This window comes from Anabas testudineus, chromosome 17, assembly GCF_900324465.2.
Source record: "Anabas testudineus chromosome 17, fAnaTes1.2, whole genome shotgun sequence".
NCBI classification, from domain to species: Eukaryota; Metazoa; Chordata; class Actinopteri; order Anabantiformes; family Anabantidae; genus Anabas; species Anabas testudineus.
The window spans coordinates 12,862,450-12,884,474 of NC_046626.1; the positions used below are offsets into that span (position 1 = coordinate 12,862,450).

General features: G+C 42.1%; 2 protein-coding genes across 3 annotated transcripts in view; both read left to right on the plus strand.

Moving 5' to 3' along the window:
• LOC113172530 (phosphatase and actin regulator 1-like) overlaps positions 1 to 5,901 on the plus strand; it is a 36,926-nt gene extending 31,025 nt beyond the window's left edge. For both annotated transcript variants that reach the window (XM_026375532.1, XM_026375531.1), the window contains exons 9-12: positions 887 to 948; positions 1,778 to 1,918; positions 3,208 to 3,284; positions 3,502 to 5,901. In XM_026375532.1, coding sequence (XP_026231317.1) covers positions 887 to 948; positions 1,778 to 1,918; positions 3,208 to 3,284; positions 3,502 to 3,517 — 296 coding nt within the window. In that variant the 3' untranslated portion in view covers positions 3,518 to 5,901. The remainder of the gene's footprint in view (positions 1 to 886; positions 949 to 1,777; positions 1,919 to 3,207; positions 3,285 to 3,501) is intronic.
• Positions 5,902 to 7,340: 1,439 nt separating this feature from the next.
• phlpp1 (PH domain and leucine rich repeat protein phosphatase 1) overlaps positions 7,341 to 22,025 on the plus strand; it is a 35,521-nt gene continuing 20,836 nt past the window's right edge. The window contains exon 1 of the mRNA XM_026374131.2: positions 7,341 to 9,303. Coding sequence (XP_026229916.1) covers positions 7,671 to 9,303 — 1,633 coding nt within the window. The 5' untranslated portion in view covers positions 7,341 to 7,670. The remainder of the gene's footprint in view (positions 9,304 to 22,025) is intronic.

Consider the following 22,025-nt stretch of genomic DNA (forward strand, 5'->3'; position numbering starts at 1 on the left):
GCCTGGTTTTTGATAGGCATATTTATGTCAAAGCTAGTGGCATATGTCTCTCACTTTATTCCTCCTTGGTCTTGTGAGCCTGGCAGGCAGGCAGGCAGCAGTGTTCCCTAAAGAGTCTTGTCCGGAGAGACTGGTTTCTTAGCTAAAACACATGCAGTATCAGAGAAAAGCAGTTCTGTTGTCTGGGACTCTGCAGTGCTCACATCAAAGACTGATTTACCAGCAGTTCCTGCTCTCCCAGAGGCTCGTGCATGATTGGCAGAGTGCAAGAGCAAAACACAAAGTAGAAGAATTCATGAGTGACAAGTCGTGTCCTCAGCATCACTCACAGCCATACAGTACCAAGGTTAAACAAACTGAGTTTTACTCTATAGTAGTACTTTGGGTACAATGTGTGTTTAGCAGGAGCACAAATTCACGTTGGCTGCTGAAGCTTTTGCAAACAGTAGCCGTGTCCCAGTATGCTTCTTGTTTGCTCTTGTCTTTCCTTTTAACTTACTCCACTGAGCTGGAGACTTTTGTCTCTGTAATTGGCTTGCAACATGAATTTTAGGGAGATGAGAACTTAATGTAATCAGCATTTCATCATCTAAAATGAATGTTTATTCTTAAATAGGTTAATGACTTGATCATAAACATGAAGCAGAAAGCCCTGGGACAACTTGAAAGAAACAAATCATTGTCCCCTGATACCCATTCCTAATAGCATTAAACAGCCAATGATGAAAACTATTTTAAGCTTTGAGAAACTTATCCAGTTTAGTGTGAATCTAATGAGCCATATTATGGAAATAGTGTTTGTTCCCCTTTCAGTAATTTCAAAAGATCTCGTAGACTGTTTGGCGTCTCTGTATGCCTGTAACTCTTATGCTCTCATCCACCACAGCTCGCAATGAGCAAGAGGAAATGGAGGAGAAGAGGGAGATAAAACGAAGGCTAACACGAAAGGTGAGTCCAAAATAGTTCCAAAGGGTGCAAGCTGTGACACTGACTCATCTGTGTTTAGCAGTGAAATCCAGTCTGTTACAGGTCTAACGTCCCTCCAGGAGACAATGATGTCCTTGTTGCCCTTGGCCCATCAGCATGTTGCTGGCCAAATCCTGTGATCCCCGCAGGGTGGTGTTGAGCATGTTCCCATCACTTTCGATTAAAGAATAACACTTTGAGCTCACCTGCAGACATGATGCTCCCAACAACAACAACAACAACCAAACCCCCGAAACTCACAGCTGTTGTTGTTGTTGCAGGAACTTACTGTGTATCACGTGCACTTATTGTGCACAACATTTAAAAACAAAATTCTTATAACAGCATACCAGCTGCTAATCATTTTCAAGTTACCAGGTATGTTTTACAGCTTAAAAATAAGAGATGATCTGAATGTGTTGAGTTCGTTTTTGGTGGAACTTGATAAATCTTCGAGATTAGATGCTTAGTTTAAGATTGTTGCAATGACTGAATAATGTTTGATAACTGGATTATCACGTGCTCATCTGTGAGTTCAAGCTGAGCACGAGGGATGCTGAAGTGACACACTTCATAGTTTATTCTATGAAGGTTAATACCTTGTACTCTGCAGGGACTGAAACGTTAATTTGATGAACTGGTTCAATAAATGTCCTGAACTCCCGAGCACTGTGATCTAGAGCTCCTCTCTGACACATCTGCACAAGAAATACTGGACATGAAAAGTTTTCTGCAAGGACTTGAATATATGACGCTATATACTGTATGACAGTGGCTAAGACTAATTTACCTGGTTTTCTTCTTCTTCCAGCTGAGCCAGAGGCCCACGGTAGAGGAGCTGAGACAGGCCAAAATTCTCATCCGATTCAGCGACTATGTGGAGGTGTCAGACGCCCAGGACTATGACAGACGGGCAGATAAACCCTGGACCCGTCTCACAGCAGCCGACAAGGCCAGTATCACCCCTTAAATTGAGATAATCTTAGTTATTCTTGGTTTTCTCAAGATCTCTCTTTGCTTGCTTTCAACTCTCTTCAATCCCAGTCATGCGTCTCTGTGCATCAAGAGACGCTTTCAAATGATGCAACCTGTAACACAGGAGAGTAAGTGGTAGGAGGATGTGTTCCTCCCCTCTTGTTGCCGCAGGTTCCACCTCAGCTATATCGTTTGTGAGTAAACGCCTCGGAGCGGTCTTGCTGCTCTCTGCCCAGTGGTCCACGCTTCTGACTTTTAATGAGTTCTTGATTTTTGTGCCGATATGCTGCCTTCTTTGCGTCACACCTGAGGAAAACTCGTGAAAGTCGTAGGGATTCAGCGTTTTGATTACGTAACAACTCCCGTTACATAAAAGAATAAGCAGTGTCTCAGGACCCCCTCAGCCAGAGCACTTCTCTGCAGACAGTTTCTACCATCTAGCACAGATTTGAATATTGTTTGTTCTCCTGTCACAGAAGCATCCTCCCTGGAGGCTGGAGACGTCTCCTTGAGTCATGCTGAATAGCAGAAGCAATGACTTCATTTGGCTGGGTTGCTGTCGCACATGACGTTATAAAGGGGGTGTGGGGTTATTTAAAAAAAAAAAAAGGCTCAGCACACTGTTTCAGTTCCTGGAACTTTGACTCATTCCCACTTTGAGAATCTCTTTACAGTAATGCTGCCCTTGGGCAAGGCATTCAGACCACCACTGCTCCAGTGGATCTACTTAAATACTACGATTCACTGTTTATTGTCCCAAATGAGAATGTGTAGAACCTCACAAATGGGAAATAGCATTGGTTTGTGCCCGGAAAGCTTTTTGGAGAAGTATCAGATGTACCGATTACTTTATTCTTTCCGTCCAAAGAATGTAACACCTAAATATCTAACTTTGATATTCTGTAAGTAAACCTCTCTGTCTAGATGTTATTTCAGTGTGTCTTTTTTTTCTTTTTTCTCCTTGTTAATCCTTTCCATCAACACTTCATTAAAGTTAAAAACACGACGGCTGACTAACCAAGTGCCCCTGCAGAAGATTGTATATTATTGTTAAGGCTTTTAGATGTCTCAAGAGGAGGAAATTGAAGGCTTTTGTCATGCGTGAAGATAATTCAGCAGAATCATTCATAGCCCTGAGATAAGTGTAAATGATGCATGAAGCTTGCTAAAAGGAGGTAGAGTCGGGGCTTAGAGGCTGCAGTTTGTGTACTAAGCCTTGTACAGCTTCTCTCAACCTTGCTTGTTTTTTTTTTTTTTCCACTGCAGGCTGCTATAAGGAAGGAACTCAATGATTTCAAGAGCAATGAGATGGAAGTACATGAGTCAAGTCGCCATTTAACCAGGTAATGTTCTATTAAACTGCATGTTAATACATGCCAAATAATAACAAATAAAAAAATAAACCTCATACCGGTGTAGCTATTCATGTGCTCTAGGTGTTGGTACAACGCGCAGAGAGCTGTAGCCGGTGTGATGAAATGGGATGAAATGTTTGAAACTAATGTTTTTCTTTTGTGCGTGTGTGTGTGTGTGTGGTTTTTTTTATGTTTGCATTTGAAGGTTTCACAGACCATAGTAGACCATCACTGTCTCGAGCAGTGCCGGACCGGCGCTCTCCTCCACTGAGAACCTTAAGTGCTGGACAGTAAAATGGTGCCCGTTTCTATAATAAGGCCATGTCTTCTGAAATGCCTTTTCAAGACCCACACAACTGAGTCGGTACTACACCACAAGATGCAGAACCCCTCTACACCATTCACTGTAGTAGCACATAAAGACTCCAGTTGGTTCACGTCGCCCCTCTGTGGATTTAGCTCGACTGCCTCCTAAACCTCTCTCCTGAGCTCTCAGGCAGGCGCTCAGTTCGGTGGTGAATTGTCGGTGGTGAATTGGACAGCAGGAGAGTTTATGTCTATTTGCAATTGACTGACACATCTTCTGGGGGCCATCGCTCCTTGGTTCATCAATAACACCGGTGGACTTGTCTCAGTGGACGTGTTTTTATCCCTCCTCTTTCTGAAGCTGTCAGTCTGGACTCGTCTAGCCCTTATGCCAGGATGCAGTGTTGATTGGTCTTGAGTTCACTAAATCCACAGGAAACCCATCTTTACTGCACCTGCTAGGACTTTGGAAAGGGCTTAGAAGGACACGCAGGAAGGAGAGAGAGGGTCAAACATTAAAATCATGTGCAGTATTTTATTTTCTTTGGCTTTAGCACCCCCTGGAGTCCCCTCTGAGTCATTACGATGTAGTCCAGACATCAGTCCTTCTCTTTTATTGTATGTGCAATTCTCACTGTATGGACAATGTTGACATTTAATTGCTAACTGTGAATTTGGGAGTCTGGGCAATGCCTGCACTCTCTCCCAATGTACATTTTGTTTATACTGATGAGAGAAACGTACATTTAAAGAAGAATCATGCTTGACCAAGTTTTATTCCTGTCAGATCTTATAAAAATTAGTGTAAAACTTGCAGCTGGCAGAAAAATTCTGGTTCCAGTTTGTGCAAAATGAACTTTTATAATGTCAGTTTTATTTATTGTTTTTTCACTTACACATCTTTACATACCCTGGCTCTTTGGTGTGATGATTTTTAAAACAGAAAGCAAGAGCTAGGCCTCGCCACATTATTCTCTCTTACATTTTTTTGTTCGCAATAGTGTGTTTAATGATCTTTGCGCATAATGTCCATTGTATTATACACTTTACTTTTATACTCATGTCATTATATAAGCTTTTGAGCAAGCAATATCTGTTGTTTGTAGAGAAAAGGTGAGGTGACACGTATCCCCGCCATTTTTTACTGTGCTTAAACACTATGCCTCACTTCAGGGTTTTAATTTTTTATATACCGTACTTTATTTTAAGAAAGCTTTATTCAGGAGGATTTTTTTCTCGACTGAGCCACTTCAAAAATCTGCCTCTCTGACATATTAACTTACACATTCAGGCAAGATTTGATTCACTTCTCGAACTTGTGATTAAATTGAACACAGTGATGCATTATCAACGTAAAAAAAAAACAAAAAAACAACCTGAAATACTGGACTTAATGGATTTATTGAGTCAGGATTTTTAATTTTTTTATTGCTCAAATTCTTTGCACTGTCAAGGCTTTACAAAGGTCACTGTTTTAAGGTCAGGGCCCAAGTGTGTATAATATTGTTGGATTTCTAATCTGTGACCAGTTTGTCTCTTCACTTGTAATGGTCTTGTTACATGATCACAGATCCTACACCAGTATTTCAATGCTCATGAGCTTAATGTATACAGAATATTTTTATTATTTTTTACTGCATTACTTCTAAAGTTGCAATATCTTGATTGTCAGATGAAGAAAGGTAGGAGAGATGAACGGTTACTAGCTGCCAACTACGATGCATTTTGGAAAGTGTGCTCTCCCTTGTTTTCAAGATCACCACTGTTGATGGACACATGACCCGATAAAAGCTGGGACCCAAATGCAAAATAGTTTTGCCCTTAATGGTTTATACTGTATGTGAAATAGTAATAATGGCAATGTGTTACAGTTTAAAGCAGCTCTCTTTAGAATCATTACACAACTCATGTCAAAATCAGGATTTAGGTGGGTCATCTAATCTCAGAGACTTGAAATGTATGGTATTTTGTTTTAGAACCAGTTTCTGTATGATTCCAGCATCATGTCTTTTTTTTTTTTTTTCCATTTGTAGGTTCAAAACAATAGATCCTAATAGGAATGAATTTATACAAATGTACTCCAGATCTCATTTTCAACTCTTGGAAACAACCTGAGCCACTAGCATGATTTTGATTTTGCTGGAATCAAGGAACATGAATTCAGCAATAATCCTATAATTTCCTTTTACATGTGGTGAAGCAACTGAACAAATTTGAATTTTTTTTTCTTTCTCTTTTTGAAATACAGACTACCATGTAAAGGATACATCATGCCAATTAAATTCCATTTCTGAATGCCGATTTCTTTTGCTTTATTAAGATTTTGTGTGTGTGTGTTGCTCAAGGTATAACATACTTTCACAAGTCATCGTTTCATTCTCATTTAACCAAAGTCATTTATTTGTGTATCCGACTATGAAGCCTGTTACTTTAAAAGAGAGTTATTGATTCAGCAACAGGTTCTACTGCTTCCAGGCTTTTTTTAAAAGTAATTTTAATGATGACTTGCATGAATAGTCCTCATGAGTCACTGTACACACACTACCCACTCCAACTACTTCTGCAGTATACTATGGCATGTATTAAGATGGCAAGCAAGGCAAAATACATGCACAATTGGACCACAAGGGAATTCCTTGCGACTACTTGCTTGGCACACATTCTGTAAAGAGGTTGCGAACCTCCACTTGTCACACTGAATACTGACAAAGACCAGGCACCGACTTAAAAAATGTAACACATTAAAAGTCTTTCTCCCTTTACATTTACATCATAGTCTTATAGATACTAAAAACATGACTACAACCATAAATATGACACTAGAAATAGATCTTTTGTGATTAAACACAGCCCATGGAGCAGAGTTATGTAAAAATTAGTTTAGATATCTTCCCACATTAGTTGTTTTTATTCTAAAATGACACATAACACTAAAGGTTTTAAACAGCTTTACACTCAGAAGTCTACTTTTTGTAATAGAAGATATCTAATGAACAGGTAGAGACTGAATACCAGATATAACGCAATTATATGGATTCCTATGATGCATCTGACAGTGAGACTGTACTAACTACATAACCCAAGTTGTCCTCACCACATTTAGAATAAGGGTGACCTGAATAAAAACACACACCCTATGAATTCACTGTCCTTTCATTCAGGGTCGCTCTGTCCTCAACAGGAAAAAAAAAAAAAAGAAGTTGCATTCAAGTGTTGAGGTTTGATCCACTAGATGGCGAGAAATGCACCAGAATAGAGGCCGAGTGTGGCTGTGTGGCCTTGTGAAATGGCGTCCTGATGAGATGGTGCTGAACTTATTCGCCTCGTCACCAGTGCAATAAAATTATTACACGTGCAGGGGGGGGGGCTGAATGATGCCATGCGGCGGAATGTGAGGAATCAATGTCAAATCCCAACGATCAAGAGGTGGGAATGGCTGCTAAGTTTTAGTGTGTGCAGTTTTATCGGGCACCGACAGACCCATTACGCACAACGCTGGAGCAGACAGCGGGTAAACAGCGCTACAGTTGGACTCCAAACATTTTATACGAGCTATGTTTACGCCTCTCGTCTGTTCGCCGCCTCACCTGACTCAAACTGAAGAGCGGCCTCACGGGAAATGTATTTCTCCCCAGCGCCGGCGTCCGGTCGTGCGCCAACCTATGCAATCCACTTCCCACAGTGCACTGCGTTGTTGTTGGCGACCCCATCTTGAGTCGTCCTCATGAATATATATCAGGAGGCATTTGCGTAGGAGGTCGGCCGACGTTCATTTCATATTCGAGCGTCGTGTTTTGGTCCAAATGGGACGCGCAGTCACGTCTCCGCCCTGCTCGGTCCGCACGCTCCCAGCCTCTTCCCAGCGAATTGAATCGGTAAAATGTTATCTTGGAGCAGCGGAGGAGACACGAAGTGAATGACTACTAGTGGAATAAGTCGGCAACACCGCCCAGTTGGCGGACATTTACCACCGTGGACACGTATTCGGGCTTTTAAATGTAGGGGTTGTAGGTGTAACCAAGTGCGCAGCGTTTTTTATTAAGAGCGGGGGACTTTTCATTGGCAGAGATGGAAAGTGTGCAGGCTGTCGCTGAGGACGGCGCGTCGGATGGAGGCGCGACCAAGTTGATGAAGAAGCCCGGTGGACTGCCTGTCGCCCGGGGGACTCCAGCGGATGATGGCGGTGGACATTTGGCAGCCTCCCGCGTAGAGGCAAAGAACGGGAATAGCCTTTCTCATTCCGCCTCTACGGCGGGATCTAGTGCGTCAAACCGAACTGTGGCGTCTAATGGCCGGGGCTCGTCCAGCAACTCCAGCTCTCTCCTGTTGAGACGGAGGCGCTTGAAGAGGAACCTCTCGGCGGCAGCTGCAGCCAGCACCACCTCAGCTGTCACCGCCGCCTGCGGCGCCAAGATGAACTCGGCCCTGTCCTCTGCGTCTTTGCACACTCGGAGTCTGGATCGGAAGACCCTGCTGAAGCACCGGCAGAACATGCAGCTGCAGTCTGCAGATCGCGAGTGGGTGAGAGCAGATCTCCACCGGGGCTGTATACATGTCCACGAAAGACTGACGCCCTCATATCCCAGACCGGTCCTTTGCACTATGGACACCACAGCCGGCGAGGTGGCGCTCCGTCTGAGTAAACTCTGCAGCAAGTCGAGCTCCGTTATGCGCATTTTTTGTAAAGAAAGCCCGAAGACTGACCAAAACGGCAACTGCAATGTGAAGTATGCATTTAATGTCAATGTATGCAAGATTAACGAAGAATCAAGTATAAAATGCAACCACCTTACTGCCCTGGAAAGCACAGACTTAAGGGACCATCCAAGTGACAGACTGAGACTGCTGCTCATGGAGAATGCAGATGAGAGGCAAAAGCAACAGGACATTGATGGAAAACTTTTCACTCCAGAATCAGAATCACAAGATAACATAACCTGCTCACTGTCTGATTTAAATTCTAACTCAAACATGGATACCCCCAACGATGATGACTCGGAGCACAGGAATGGTCTGGACAGCTACGGATTAAATTCTGGCTCAGATGTGGAGAGCAGTGCATTTGATGATCTGAGCTCTGGGGCTCGGCTCAGCGAGCACAGAGACTCCCTCAGTGATGACATGATTCTGGGCACAGAGGCATCCATCCTCAGCCCTTCTTTTGATAGTGCCACAGAGGGCCACGACATGTATGGCAGCTCTTCGGATGAACTTGAGCTCGACTGTCCTGTATCCAGCTCAAGCATAGACGCCATCTCCCAGCATCACACCAATGGCATCACTGCTGTCACTGCCAACTACAAGCAGTGCAATATGGGGCATTTAAATGACATGACAAACAATATAGAGCCAGATAGCAGACAAAACCCACACAGTCTGGGCAGCCTGCCACCCAGCAGTAGTGCAGGCTCATTGTCAAGATCCTGTTCTACAAGTAATACACCTGACCTCCAAGATCCAGACTGTGGCCAAGGTGCTGTAAAATCAGGGCTGACAGCTGACCACAATGGAGATTCCTGTGATACCAGCCCCATGCTGTATGTTCAGCTGCATGGTGAAGCTGTCAGGAGGCTGAGCCCGGAGGAGAGGCCTCTGCAGATCCAGAACGACTTTCTCTTTAAGCTTGGATTTAGGGACCCGTGGAGAGTTCAAGAGGAAGGGCTTAACACAGAAATCGGCTCCTTGTTGCGTTTCTATGCAGGTAAGTGAGATGATGCATTCAGATATAATCGCATTCTGCCATGATCAGACTTAGGATTTGTTGAGGCCATCTTCTGTTCACAGTTTGGGCTACAGATGCTTAGTGCTGTGGTGTTTGGAACAGTTTATCAACCTGTATCACAGAATGAGATGGGTGCATTCATGCAGGTGTATGTTATGTCATTGTATTAACAGAGGAACTGTTTCTTTTACTTTTCCCCTAAAAGGTTATTTTTGTAGGAGGGTAGTGCATTTCCTTAGTTTGAACACTGAACAAGCTCTCAGTGTTTGAATTCCTGTAAGATTGGGGGAAAACAGATCACATGTTCCTGATATTATTGTCACACCTGACATGTTTGTGAACACTGTTGTGCAAGGTGCTTTACTGATAACTGCAGCAGCAATTTAGAGTATGTACATCCTGGTGAGGGTTTACTATGCTCAGTTCCAACCAGCGTTAATGAGTCAGAGTGTGGTCACACTCTAAAGGCTACTAGTTTGCCGGATTTACCTTGCCCAATGAACTTCTTTTACAATTTTGGGTCTGTTTATCTTTTTTGTTTGTTTCCTCTGTCGTTGACTGTCTTTGTTGGACTCCAGCAGCACAATGTGCTCCCATGGACACGCATGACATCGCCACAAAACCATCACTGCAACTTATGGTGCTCAGACATGGGGCCCTTTCCGGCTTTTGCCCCATTATCATCCAAATGAAAAGGCTGAATGCCTTTGTGGTTGGATGGAGCATAGGGGTGGGAGCAGTATGGCTGGGAGGACCATAAACCCTCTCTGTGGAATCACTGAATTCTAGTCATTGAGATGCGGCACAGTGCCTGTCCTATTGGCATCCATTGCAGCCACTGTCACACTAACTAACTGCCTGCCAAGCTGGGTTAACATGCTCCTCCAAAGCTCAGGAAGCCCTTTTCTTCACCATGCCACTGCCTCCACCACTGATGCTATTGGTGTACGTGCTGAGAGAATTGAAGGGGGGGGGGGGTGAAACTTAGTGTCTGGTAATGACAGTTGAGGAGAATCTGTTTGTTAGGTCTGCAAAAAAAAGAGGCTAACCCTGACTCTAGCTTCCTGTTCCGAGAGGCTGTTGAACTGGAGGTCGCTCAATACAAAGCTGAAAATGACCACATGTGCTCACGTTTACAGTTGCATGTCCTTCATGACCTATTGTGCTCTTGAAATAGCAGCTTGCTCAAGGTTCTGTTAGAATAATGTGATTTCGATAGCATCATATGGCAGGTTGTACGAGCATGCACATTGTGTGGATGGATGCAGATTAAGCGAAGAAAATAAACGATTCCTACTCAACCTTTGTGCAGGCAACTTAGCCCAACCAGCAGAAACTAAAAGTGGGGAAAAGACGTCCTGATGCCCCTCTGTTGACGCTTCCACATCACATGTGAGACAGCTTAACTCTGGTCACCTGAGCTCTCTCTCTCCAGCCTCCCAGCCAATAATACCACTCAGAGCTCAGGCTGCAGTCAACACAAAAGCCCTAATTTTCATTCAGTCACATGCAGAAGGACACTGAAAAGTACTTTCATAAATACACGCAGAAGCATGGACTGTGAAGATAAAGCTGAGCTGATGGCTTTGTGACATGTCTGGCATTCTTTTCTTCCACTTCCTTACTCAATGGAAGCATGTTAGGAATGTACGCAGGCTCCTCTAAAATGTCAAGCATGTCTGCTGCTGAGGATGAAGTGAGTGCATTGGGGGGGTGGGGTATACAGGAAAATACTGTGCTGACACATGTTGAGCTGACTCTGAATGGTTGTCCTGCTCAGATAGTGGAGATGGAACCAGCCTCAGCTGACTTGCTGGCTGACTCTCAGGCACAGCTGCCACAACTGTAGACCTCATTCACAGTGAAGGCCTTTTTGTTTGCATGCCTATGCATGCAGAGTGGCCTTTGATACGAGAGGTCCAGTATCTAAACTCTCTTTTATAGCTTACATGCTCAATAAGAGTGCTGTGCAGTTTCAATGGTAACCTAGATATTATGCGTATGAACAGCTAATAAACTCTATCTTTAATAAGAGCAACAAACGAGGCACTCAGCATGATTAGAGAAACAGGGAAATTAAGGGAAGAGGCCATTAAGTGGAGGAGTTGCCATGGTAAACTTTGCCAGATCCTTTGGACAGTGCAGAGGCTAGTTTGACTTTAAAGGGGTCAGGTCATGCTTGGAGTGTACAGACTCCACAGTGGCTAGATGAGAGAAGTCACTTTCTTCTGCTAGACATGCAAACACACACACACACACACACACACACATGCATACAGAAGGCCACCTAGATCAAAGAGCCGCTGTCCTCTTTGGCAGGCTGACGAGTGATCCTTTCAGAGCTGCCCACACAGGAGCCTCTTGTAATGCTTAACCAACTTCATTGGGGTTTGAGTGCAAGCAAAAAGAGGAAAATAACATAGACTAAAATAATCAATACCATCACATTATGTTTATGACAAGCCCAAAGTGCCATATGTCTAAATATAGCTACACTTCCCCATGAGAGTTTGGTTTTTCTAACTGCAGTCACACATGTATAATATACAGAAGACTACAGGTGAGTGTGGTTCACCGCGATAGTGCTTCAAGGACAGAAGATCCTTAGCCCAGCAAGTAATAAATGTGCCCCCTGCTTGGATTGTGCTGGTCCTTTATCCAGAGGTAGTAGTGTGTTTGTGTGTGTGTGTTTGTGGACTTGCAAGGAAAGGGACTGGCATAGTAAACCCTAACACAGTCTGGCACAGGGTTTCTGAGGACCCAGAGTTCTTAACCAAACCAAAGCAGAACACTAAATTATTTAGATTCATTAGCCTACTCAGGGTACTCACGCTCATCCGGCATACCCACTGCTTTTTGTGAGCTCTCTGCTCAGCCTGTTAAAGTTGAAATGTTTGCTTTTTAAAAGCTGTTCCTTGTAAATCTAAAGTGGTGTTAAGATTTGACCTGCTTTATGAGCACAGTTAATGACCAGTGGCGTACCCTGGCCTCGAAACTATCGAGGTATTAATTCTTTTGAGCTCTGTGCAGGTTTATAGCTCAAGCTTCTGTGAAACAAAGTCATGGTCGATAACAGCTTCAGTATGCTGCACCCAATTTTCAGCTAATTCCCTTGTTGTTCTCAGTCTCTGCCAACAAGGTGAACTTGGCAGAAAGAACCGTTCATGCAGAACTAATAAAAACAGAGATACAATATGTAATGAAATGTTTCAGATAATGACTCTGTTTTTACACAACAAAATCATAAGATGTAGCTGCTCACAAATTTTTATAGCTGTTCACATTTGTGGCAAACAAAACCGCTATTTTAATTTCATCAAATGCTGTGAATAGGGGTACTACTGGGAATTCCCAAAATAACACATTGAATCTTTTGTATCGCACATTTTAATATAAAGTTTCATTGCAATGATTGTCACAACAAATCTTGATTCAATGCTTGTTGTCTCACTGTTATTGAGATGCTTATTTATAAAATTCAAGCAATGATTTAAGTTTTTATTGCTTTGAGAAACAGGCTCCCCTTGCAAACCAACATTCTGCGTTGTTGTCATCACCTGGTTTAACTCCAGAGAATTTGTAAATGACAGATCGTCATCTTTCTAAGAATCCAAACCATGTGCCCATACTTACTTTCATTTTTAGTGTGTGTAGTGTATTTTGTAACTTGTACACAGTTAAATATTTTTTAACAAAATGCCAAGTAAAATCCTAAAATTATTAAACTGATCAACTTGAAGCTTTTTTTTAAAACCTTTATATGATGAAAGGTTTCATTATTGGAAGCAGCGTATTCACTTGACTCCTACCGATGCATTTTTATTTCATGTAGACACAGGATGTTAACATTTTAAGAAGATAGTGTTAGGTCAATTACTCTAAAAGCTGAGAATTCCCAATTCAAGGCTGCTTCTTTGTGCTCTTAACTCCGGCCTTCTCTGAGGAGGCAGTGGCTGGTGACATGATAACTTCAAGAACTCCACAGAGGCTTAATGAAGCTCCTAGATTTCTCCAGTACGCTCTGTGGCAGCTATTAAGCCGAGAACCGCTCACTCTGTCTTGTCGGTGCCACGTCGCTCTCATCGTACAGTCAGCACGCCAGCTTGCTCCTACACTCACACTTGCATCTCTATGAAAACATTTTCAAAGGCAGAAGGACAACAGTCTGCACAGTTTTTGTCATCTTTCTGTTTTTATGAACGGTCACTGGCTATCGTGATAACAATAAGTGGTTTAGTTTGAATGAATTTTGTTGTTAAAAATAATGTTTTACTGGTCACTAGGGATTTATGAATTGCACTTTGAATTGCAATTGGAAGTGTCAGGTTCAAATAAATCTATAAAACATTCCCTATGTTTGCTGAAACTATAGTATTCCCATGCATGCAAACACTCCTGGGAGATCTCTGCAGAATTTAGGCACTAGGCTTCCTCATCCTTTCTCACATCTATGTCTTCGCCTGACAGCTAATGGACTTTTTTAAAGGGCCCACTGCTGAGTCATTATGTAATTGTGTAATCAGATTTCACACGTTCCAGAGCTCCAGTCCGCACATGTGTCGTGTGCGCTAATGTTCTTGCGTTCACTCGTTTATGTGTGCACCCAAGATAAAAGCAAGTGATCAAAGAATTGATTGGTGTATTTCACGTGCGAGCCACACGTGGAGGAGCAGTCTTAAATGAAACATGGTCACACAGCATCAGTACTGAGCCATCTAAAGATTTGCATGTGTGTGTCTGTTTACTGAGGCGAACATTGAGAGGATGGTGGTGTCAGTTTGTAGAAGTTAAAGCCAGGGGAACTGCTTTCTGTCTAATATAGATTGCCTTCTTGGCTGACATCCTCCCACCTCCATCTCTCCTCTCACGCTGAATCTTCCTCCGTCTCTCAATTTCTCTCATGATCTATCCCCCTCCTTCTCCTCTCACTATCCTTCCTCTCATCTCCTCCTCCCTCACACCATCTGACAGTTTCCATTTAGCTTCCCATATCTTTTTATCTCTGCCTAGCTTTTTTTTCTCCCCATTGCAAGATGGACCGGACACCCTCGTAATTGTCCTTTTAAAAATATTAATAAAAGGCAAAAATAGAATGGGCCATTATTTCTGCAGGTGGAGCACACACTTTCCTCACTGCTTTGTCTCTCTTTGGGTGTGTATGCTTGCTTTGGTATACAGTTGCTTTTAGTTTGTGCCCCCTGTGGAAATAAGTAAAAAAGCAGAAGGGGTATATGCAGTTGAAATTCTCATTGCTTTGTGGTAAGCAGCTAAATCTAGGCTGAACAATGTCATGCTGCTATGTCACTCCTGTCTGCCTGCTGGCACTTTCTGAGATAGGGAATTGGGAAAGGGGGTTGGGTAGCAGGTTTTAGGAGCAGCTTGGCCTCTCAGCTGTCTGTCAAACTGCCCTTGCCGAATGATCCTCAGAAATCTCGGAGGTTTGGAGTAGATGTGAGCAAAGACGGGGCAAAAGGTTCCCCCTTCAGTGGGGTCATGGAGTAGGTTGACTGTCCCCGGAGCTGAGCGCCAGCCCCTGTACTGACCGCATGCATGAGGCAGGGGGATTAGAGGCAGGCCAGCAGGGGCTCACTCTCCCCAGCTTTGATCAGCAGCAGCACAGCCTAATACCAGACAACATCTGCAACCCTTAGCATTAAAGAGGCCCAGAAATAGTGATTAGGGAACACACAGCCTGCATGCCTGCTAGTATACAGGACAAAACTATGTCAGTTCCTGGATAGGAGGTTTTTAAATACCATCGCTCCAGTGGTGCTTACACTGATTTGTTTTACAAAGCCCTAGTCTCCAGAGAGGCTACTACACACACAAAATTCCAATTTCTAAGATTTTTATTTACTTTAAAACGCAATGACCAATTGCATGTGGATATGATCAGTTAGGTGTTGGACAGCTGGTTATTGGTGATATTGTTTTCACAGAGACACTTTCCTGCCACACAGAAATAAAAACCTGAGGAGATGGAGTGTTTTGCAAACAGTATTGTGTGAATGGAATTCAGAGCTGTATCACACTGTCCCAGAATCTTTGTTTGTGTCATCTGGACACAGCTAGATAAGTTGTGTTTGGGTGGAGCTGAGCTTGTTTCTTCGGACTCTGCTCTAATAAAAAGGAACAGAGTTGTTGATATGAAATGACCTAGTTTAAAGTTCATCTCTCTCGAAAACTGCTGAAGCACAACAAGGATACTTCCTCATTGGCAAGTGTTACTTTTGAGAGGAAGGCTTTGAAAGCAAATGGAAAGAGGATGCTGCCACAGCCCATACAGCACATAAAGCACAACACAGCAGTTAACGTACAGGCATAATACTTTGATCCTAGAGGTACTGTACATGCTGCAATGTCAAATCTTTATTTACCCTGTAGAACTATGTTTAAATGAGTTACCAGAGACATCATCTGTCTGATGCAGTGCAGTAGACATACTATATATTTCATTTTTGTGAATCTAATTTTGAGTGGCTGGAGCGTGTGCTGGAAGGAATACTAAAACCCCTGAATACAATTTAAAACTACTAGGTTACAAATATAAACCCTATACTTAGTATGCAAATATTACCATAAGAGTATATTTAAAAAACAGTTAACACATTGGATGTATCACTACTTGACGTAATCCACTCTATGTACTAATGAACCCACTGAGAAGGTCCTTATTAAATGTTTTTGTGCCTTTTAGCTCACTGTTTTGGTTTTCTGTTTTTCTGTTTTGTTTCACACTTATTGCTCTAATAGTTTTTGTCACTAGTGAACAGGGCCAAATACGTCCCTAATGAGTTTGTGGAAATGAAAAGCAGAGCTAATAGGAGTTTGAATATATATATACAAACACACACACACACACACATATACATATACACACACAATGAAGATTAAGAAGACCCTTTTGTGAAAGTTGTAGGTAAATTGATTATTACAGACAAAGTAAAGAGATCTTAACTTATATGCTTCATTATGGGACTATTAATATTGGATTGAATTCAATTACACATATATGTGTAAACTAAGTAGTATGTCTGGGATCTGTGAAACTTAAAGAAAGCCCTGTTTCCAGCCCTGGAAGTTACTTCTCACTTACCCAATCCCAAATCCATTGCACTTTTATTCAGTTTTATTTTGCTATTCTTTATTTTGTGCTGGCCAGTGTTGTTCATATTTGATTTGTGGTGGCACTCTCAAAAATATCATATTCTTCTAACTCGAACTGCTTCTCGGTTCCTCTTGATAAAGAGTTCCCATCCTTAGTTATTTTTTCTCCCTCTCCCTCTCTCTCTCTCTCACTCTCTCACTCTCGCTGCCCTCCTGCCACAGCACCCCATCACCCACCTCCCTCTCCCCCAGTGCCACTGTGTTCACATGGCGCCTGCATGTGACATGAAGCTGAGCCAAAACACCCCGGATGCCCACTTCAGCCCTCCACTGTTCCAGACCTTGTTAAATTTTAAACAAAACAAAAGGAGAGGAAAAGAGGGAGTCGGAAGAAGGAGAAGAAAAATAAAAAGAAAAGTGAGCACGTGGGGCTCAGGGAATGTGCAACAACATCAAAATCTCATTCATTCACTCGTCCTCTCTCTGTGCATCATCAGGAGTGAGCTGCCCTTTAATTCTTGCACTCGCTCTCCCCTCTTCGCTGTGTGAAAGCCTTCCTCTCTGTCTCTCTCTTTGTTCTGTTTGCTCTAAACTGGACTGATTGTAGCTTTAGCCACAGATCTGGGGTCTGATTACGTTGTGGCCTGTCCTACTGTGGGATTAAAGAACAACAGACTCTGTAGTTGCTGTCTTCATGGACAACTTCCTTCTCGGTTATCCAAAAGGCAACTTCTGCCAATCAGATGCATTTTAATACTTGTGGAATAGCAGGGTAGCTGGACCAGGGATAATAACAGTCATTGTTTATCTTTTTATTATTGCTTTTCCTACCCCCTTTGTATGCACCTTCTTATTAGTCTGCTTCTTTTTCACTATCAAAGGAATACATGACAGCCTTTAATATAAAGTCTCCCAGAACAGCTTGGGCACCTGCAACAACATACCGGTTCACTGGGCAGCACTACGAGAGTCCTTCTCAGGGTGTGATAAGTAGTGACGTTAGAGGTTTAAGTGCAAACGCTAACAATTGATGTGTTTATCCGTGTGCCTGTGGTCCACCCTGAGGGAAAACTTGGAACACCTCATTCGTCATGGATTACCAGCTAATATTTCCCATCTCCTCATACTACTGAAAGTCACTATAATAGATTACAATGAGACTTCTTGGAAAACTGCAACACATTGTTACAGAGTTGTTACTTCTGCTTTTTATAGGCATTAAGCTGCTTTTTATTTGTGGTAACTGATTAAACTCATTGCATTTTTCTTTAGCAGTTTGGTGTATTTGTGATTTCAAGTGGCACCAATAATCTCTGTTTCATATCCTTGTTTGTGAGCAAAACAAGTTCAGACAGGAGTCTTGAGCGGGCTGCAGTTTTCAGTCCGCCCAGAACAATATTCATCCCACCAATTAAACACACACTCCTCATGATACTACACTACAGGTATTCATCAAGTCTCCTGCTCACTCTACTGCTATTCTAAAAAATGGTGCAGCCACTTACTTACATTTTTTTTTTTTTCTATTTAGGAATCTGTCTTCTCATTGATTGGTAGCATGTGGTCAGTGCACACAGACTAAATGAAATCACATCTGTTTGCAGAGAAAAGCAAAAGTTGCTATGTCATATTTTTAACACAGATAATTTTGAACACTTTCATAACACAGAACTGTATATTTACCAAGGTAGGCTGTGGGTTAGCATGCGAAGAATGACGTTGATGCAGTTAAGTTATTATGCCTGAAATCTTCCTTTGTGACACAAAATGAATTGCTTTAAAAGTGGCATGTGAATTTGTCAGGCTTTTTAATGTTGCAAAATTAGAGAATAATCTTTAGAGCTGTGTAATGCATGCTTTGCACAGTTTATGAGTAGATTATTTATGCCTATGCTAAAATTGGCAGATACCTCAGATTTTACATCTTTCGCATTGCTGGGAAACAGTCTAGTTGATTAGCGTGTTCAGTGTTGAAGTTCTGAAGTTCTCCTTCTAATGGATATTAGAATGGACAGGTTGAAGTTGTGGCGTTGTTAAAAAGTCTCCATTGAAACCTGAATATGTGAAAATTATGATCCAACTGTTCACTTAGTGACATCCTGAAATTAAGTGAGATTGGTACTGCTGCACTACAATATAGAAATGAGAAATTCACATCACAATATTTACTTTTTGTCAGGTGTGAATATTAGGACTCTATCAACCTGTAATCATGCAACGTATTACACTCATTTGTTAATGTTCATTGTCCTTTGTGTGCTGCTCTTTTCTCCCCATGTAAAGGGACTGATTTCAGTCATCTGTCTGATTTACTGATACAGGATTTATGATTCTGCTAAGACACTGTGGAAAGCATCTATCAGTGACTCGCATAATTAATGCAGTGGTGAAAATGAAGAAGGAAACTGAGAGTGACAGGCAGGAGTCCCTGCAAGCTTATTTATCACTAACATACAAATAAATGCAGATTCACAAACGTGTCTGTGTTCATGCATGTGGCTCTCATGTGTCACCCTCCCCCTGATGCATGTCCCAGAGGGCTTGTTGAATGCTAGGTGGGTAAGCCTAAACATCTTTGTAGGAGAGGGTTAATGTATTGGAGCTTAAGATGACAATACCTCACTACCCGCTCTATCTTGCTCACAGTAACCCCCCCATACAGAGTGTAAGGTGCTTCACTTTATCAAGGCTGTATAGAGTGCTGCAGAGACAGGTTGCTGTTGTATAGGCCATTAGCAATTGCTGAGTGACAGAATGCGGAGGCTGAAGTGACACAGTGACACTGCTGATGAGCAGCCAGTGTCCCGAAGTATGAGATAATATGTGTTTGAGAAACCTGTTACATGATTTGGTGAAATCTTAAATATAGTACAGCAGGATAATCTGCTAATCTTTTATTGGTTGGTGATTAATAGTGTCTTTTTGTTTGTTTTTTTTATATTTAGACAAAGATGCCAATCAGCAGTCCAAAAGAAAAAAGTTTTTAATTTGCAATGATATAAAAAGGACAATTAGGAAATCCTGCCATCTGAGAAGCTGGAACCAGCAAATGTTTGATATGTTTACCTAAAGGGACACTCCAACAGTTTTATACACCAGTTAGTTTACTTGTCACAGGATTTGGTACTCATTGTGTTGTAGAAGCTCTTCTCCAGCTTTGGAGGGAGCTTTTCTTTGTTTAAATTTTGGCTTGGGCTCTGAGTCTACAAGTTGGTAACGGAAGCCACAAGTGCAGAATGCGTCAGTAGCGTTCACCAACTTTTGTGACACAGCCATGTTCAATTTGACCCAGGATATGTTTAACAAAGCTATATGGAGGGGAGAAAAGATGTGTGGTGGTAACTTCTCATAATCACCATAAAGTTAGTGTGATACATCACTAAGAACCTTCCTCACCACATGGGAAATAATTTTCTGTTTCTGTTTACCTGCAATCTTATTAGACATGTGAATAATCTCGTTAAAATGTTAGACTTCTATTGCTAGACCACTATTAAAGAAGCTTATAATTATGTTACATACAGGATAATGGTGCTTGTAATTGGGGTTTATGCCTCACTTCATATCTTGTTTAAAAGCTTCTCTAAGCAGAGACTTCTATCACCAAGTCTATCTTGTTTTTTTTTGCACTCTGAATTTGCTTTAATTGCATCTTCAGTACACACTGCAACCCACCATCATTGTGCGTGTATTGCCCGTGGCAAGCCAGGTAGTGTGTCCTCGTCTGTTAGTGAGGGAGCTGTAAGACTGAAGGCGAGTGCTGCATCATTCATTCATGTACCACCCTGTGTCTGGATTGCAGTGACCCGTAGCTGTCAATAGCGTATCCTTGAGCGTGATGGCACAGGCTGTGCTGAGGACATACTGCGGGGACCGCTGGCATGCGTTGGGCTGTGGGTGGGGCCAGCGGATAGTTAGGTCAGGCTGGGGGCTAGATACGAAGCTATTAAAGCAGAGGGAGGACTGAATAAGACACTAATATAACTGTAGTGCATAATGTGGCCCTTAGTATAAGTTATTTTTTCACTTCCCTTTCTCTTGAGTGAGGTCAGACAGAATCATCAGCTACAGAGCAGCAAACCTGAGCTGCTACCTGAGGACAGGCTGTGTCCTGGTGTTTTTCAAAAGAGGGCTGTGGTTTTGTAAAGTGTGAAGGAAAAAGGGCCAGGTCGTGAGCTGGGTCAGAAACACACATTAAACCAGTAAGATTTTAAATATGAATAGAAGAAAGGAGAAAGCTATATGTTTTAGGACGTGTGTTATGGAGGAAGGTACCAAAGGTGGAAGAACTAAGAAATGCCATTTTGGCTGAGACCTTCCTTGTCCGCAGATAAAAATTTGCACACACATACCTCTAGTATGGTACAACCTTTCTGGTAGTGTGTGTGTGTGTGTGTGTGTTAGAGAGAGAAGGAGAGAGAGCAAGAAGAAGATTCATTACATAACTGGGCACTCCTGCCAGTTTACTATCGCACAACAGGAACTCAGCTCACACGTGTGCAGGCTTGCTTTAGTTGGTGTGTGAAAGCGCAGCCTCTCATTCGTTTCTCACGCAGTCATGACCTACTGGTAATTCATTATTTGCCAGCATAGAATAGCCATCCTCTTTCACACTGGTGAACACACTTTCAACTCAGTCTACACGGACCAGCAACACATGATAAGGATTAAATTAGTTTGACATTGTGTAATGTAAGCTCTTATTAGAAATCTTGCTTAGTTCCTCACGGAAAGTAACTAGAGCTCACGATTCTTTTATAGCATCTCTGCTGCTTTGGCTTTTGTTTAAAGGATCATGCCAGAACAGGACTGTGCTTTTTTTTTTTTTTTTTTAATATAACAAAAAGTGGGTATACTTCAGGTTTTTGAGTGATTATATTCTTGACATCTCAGTGTAACAGCTGCTCGCTGGTGACAACATTTATCAATCACTGGAACAAGCAACTCATACAACATCTGTTCATTACAAGTCACCGTGGCCACACTCTATACTTAACAAAAGAGCATGCATCGACGTGCACGTACACCAGCTCGTCTTTTAAATTTAGTCCAATACTTGCATGCATTGTTTCCTGTAGATGTGCATGCACACATTACATTAACATACATTTTCATTACTGATGAGAACAATTGGCCAAAACTACACAAATAAGACCCTAAAATATAATTATTCTTTACTATTTATACTTGATTTTATACAATTGCACAATCCCTAATTTTATCAGATAGAGATGTTTTGTGTGGTGTTATGCGTCTTAATTTTGAGGTTTACAGATGACCCAGATTAGCTCATCTCGTTTTACAACACTTTCCACTCTAGTCTTCCTGCCTGAGGGGAAAGGATACGCCTTAAGCCAAATCCATTTTCTGTTTATACGTGTGTTTATGGAGAAATAATTTTTCTTTTTCTTCATCTTAGCTAATTCTGTTCAGTCTTGTTTTATTTTCATATATGCTGCTGCCCTATATGTGCAATAGATTTTCTTTTCACCCCTCCCATAGACAGTCCTCCATAGCTCCCATTATTATTGAGTTTCTCCTTTAGTTTAATTTACACGTACCCATAAACAGAATAAATTATTAATTTTGAAACT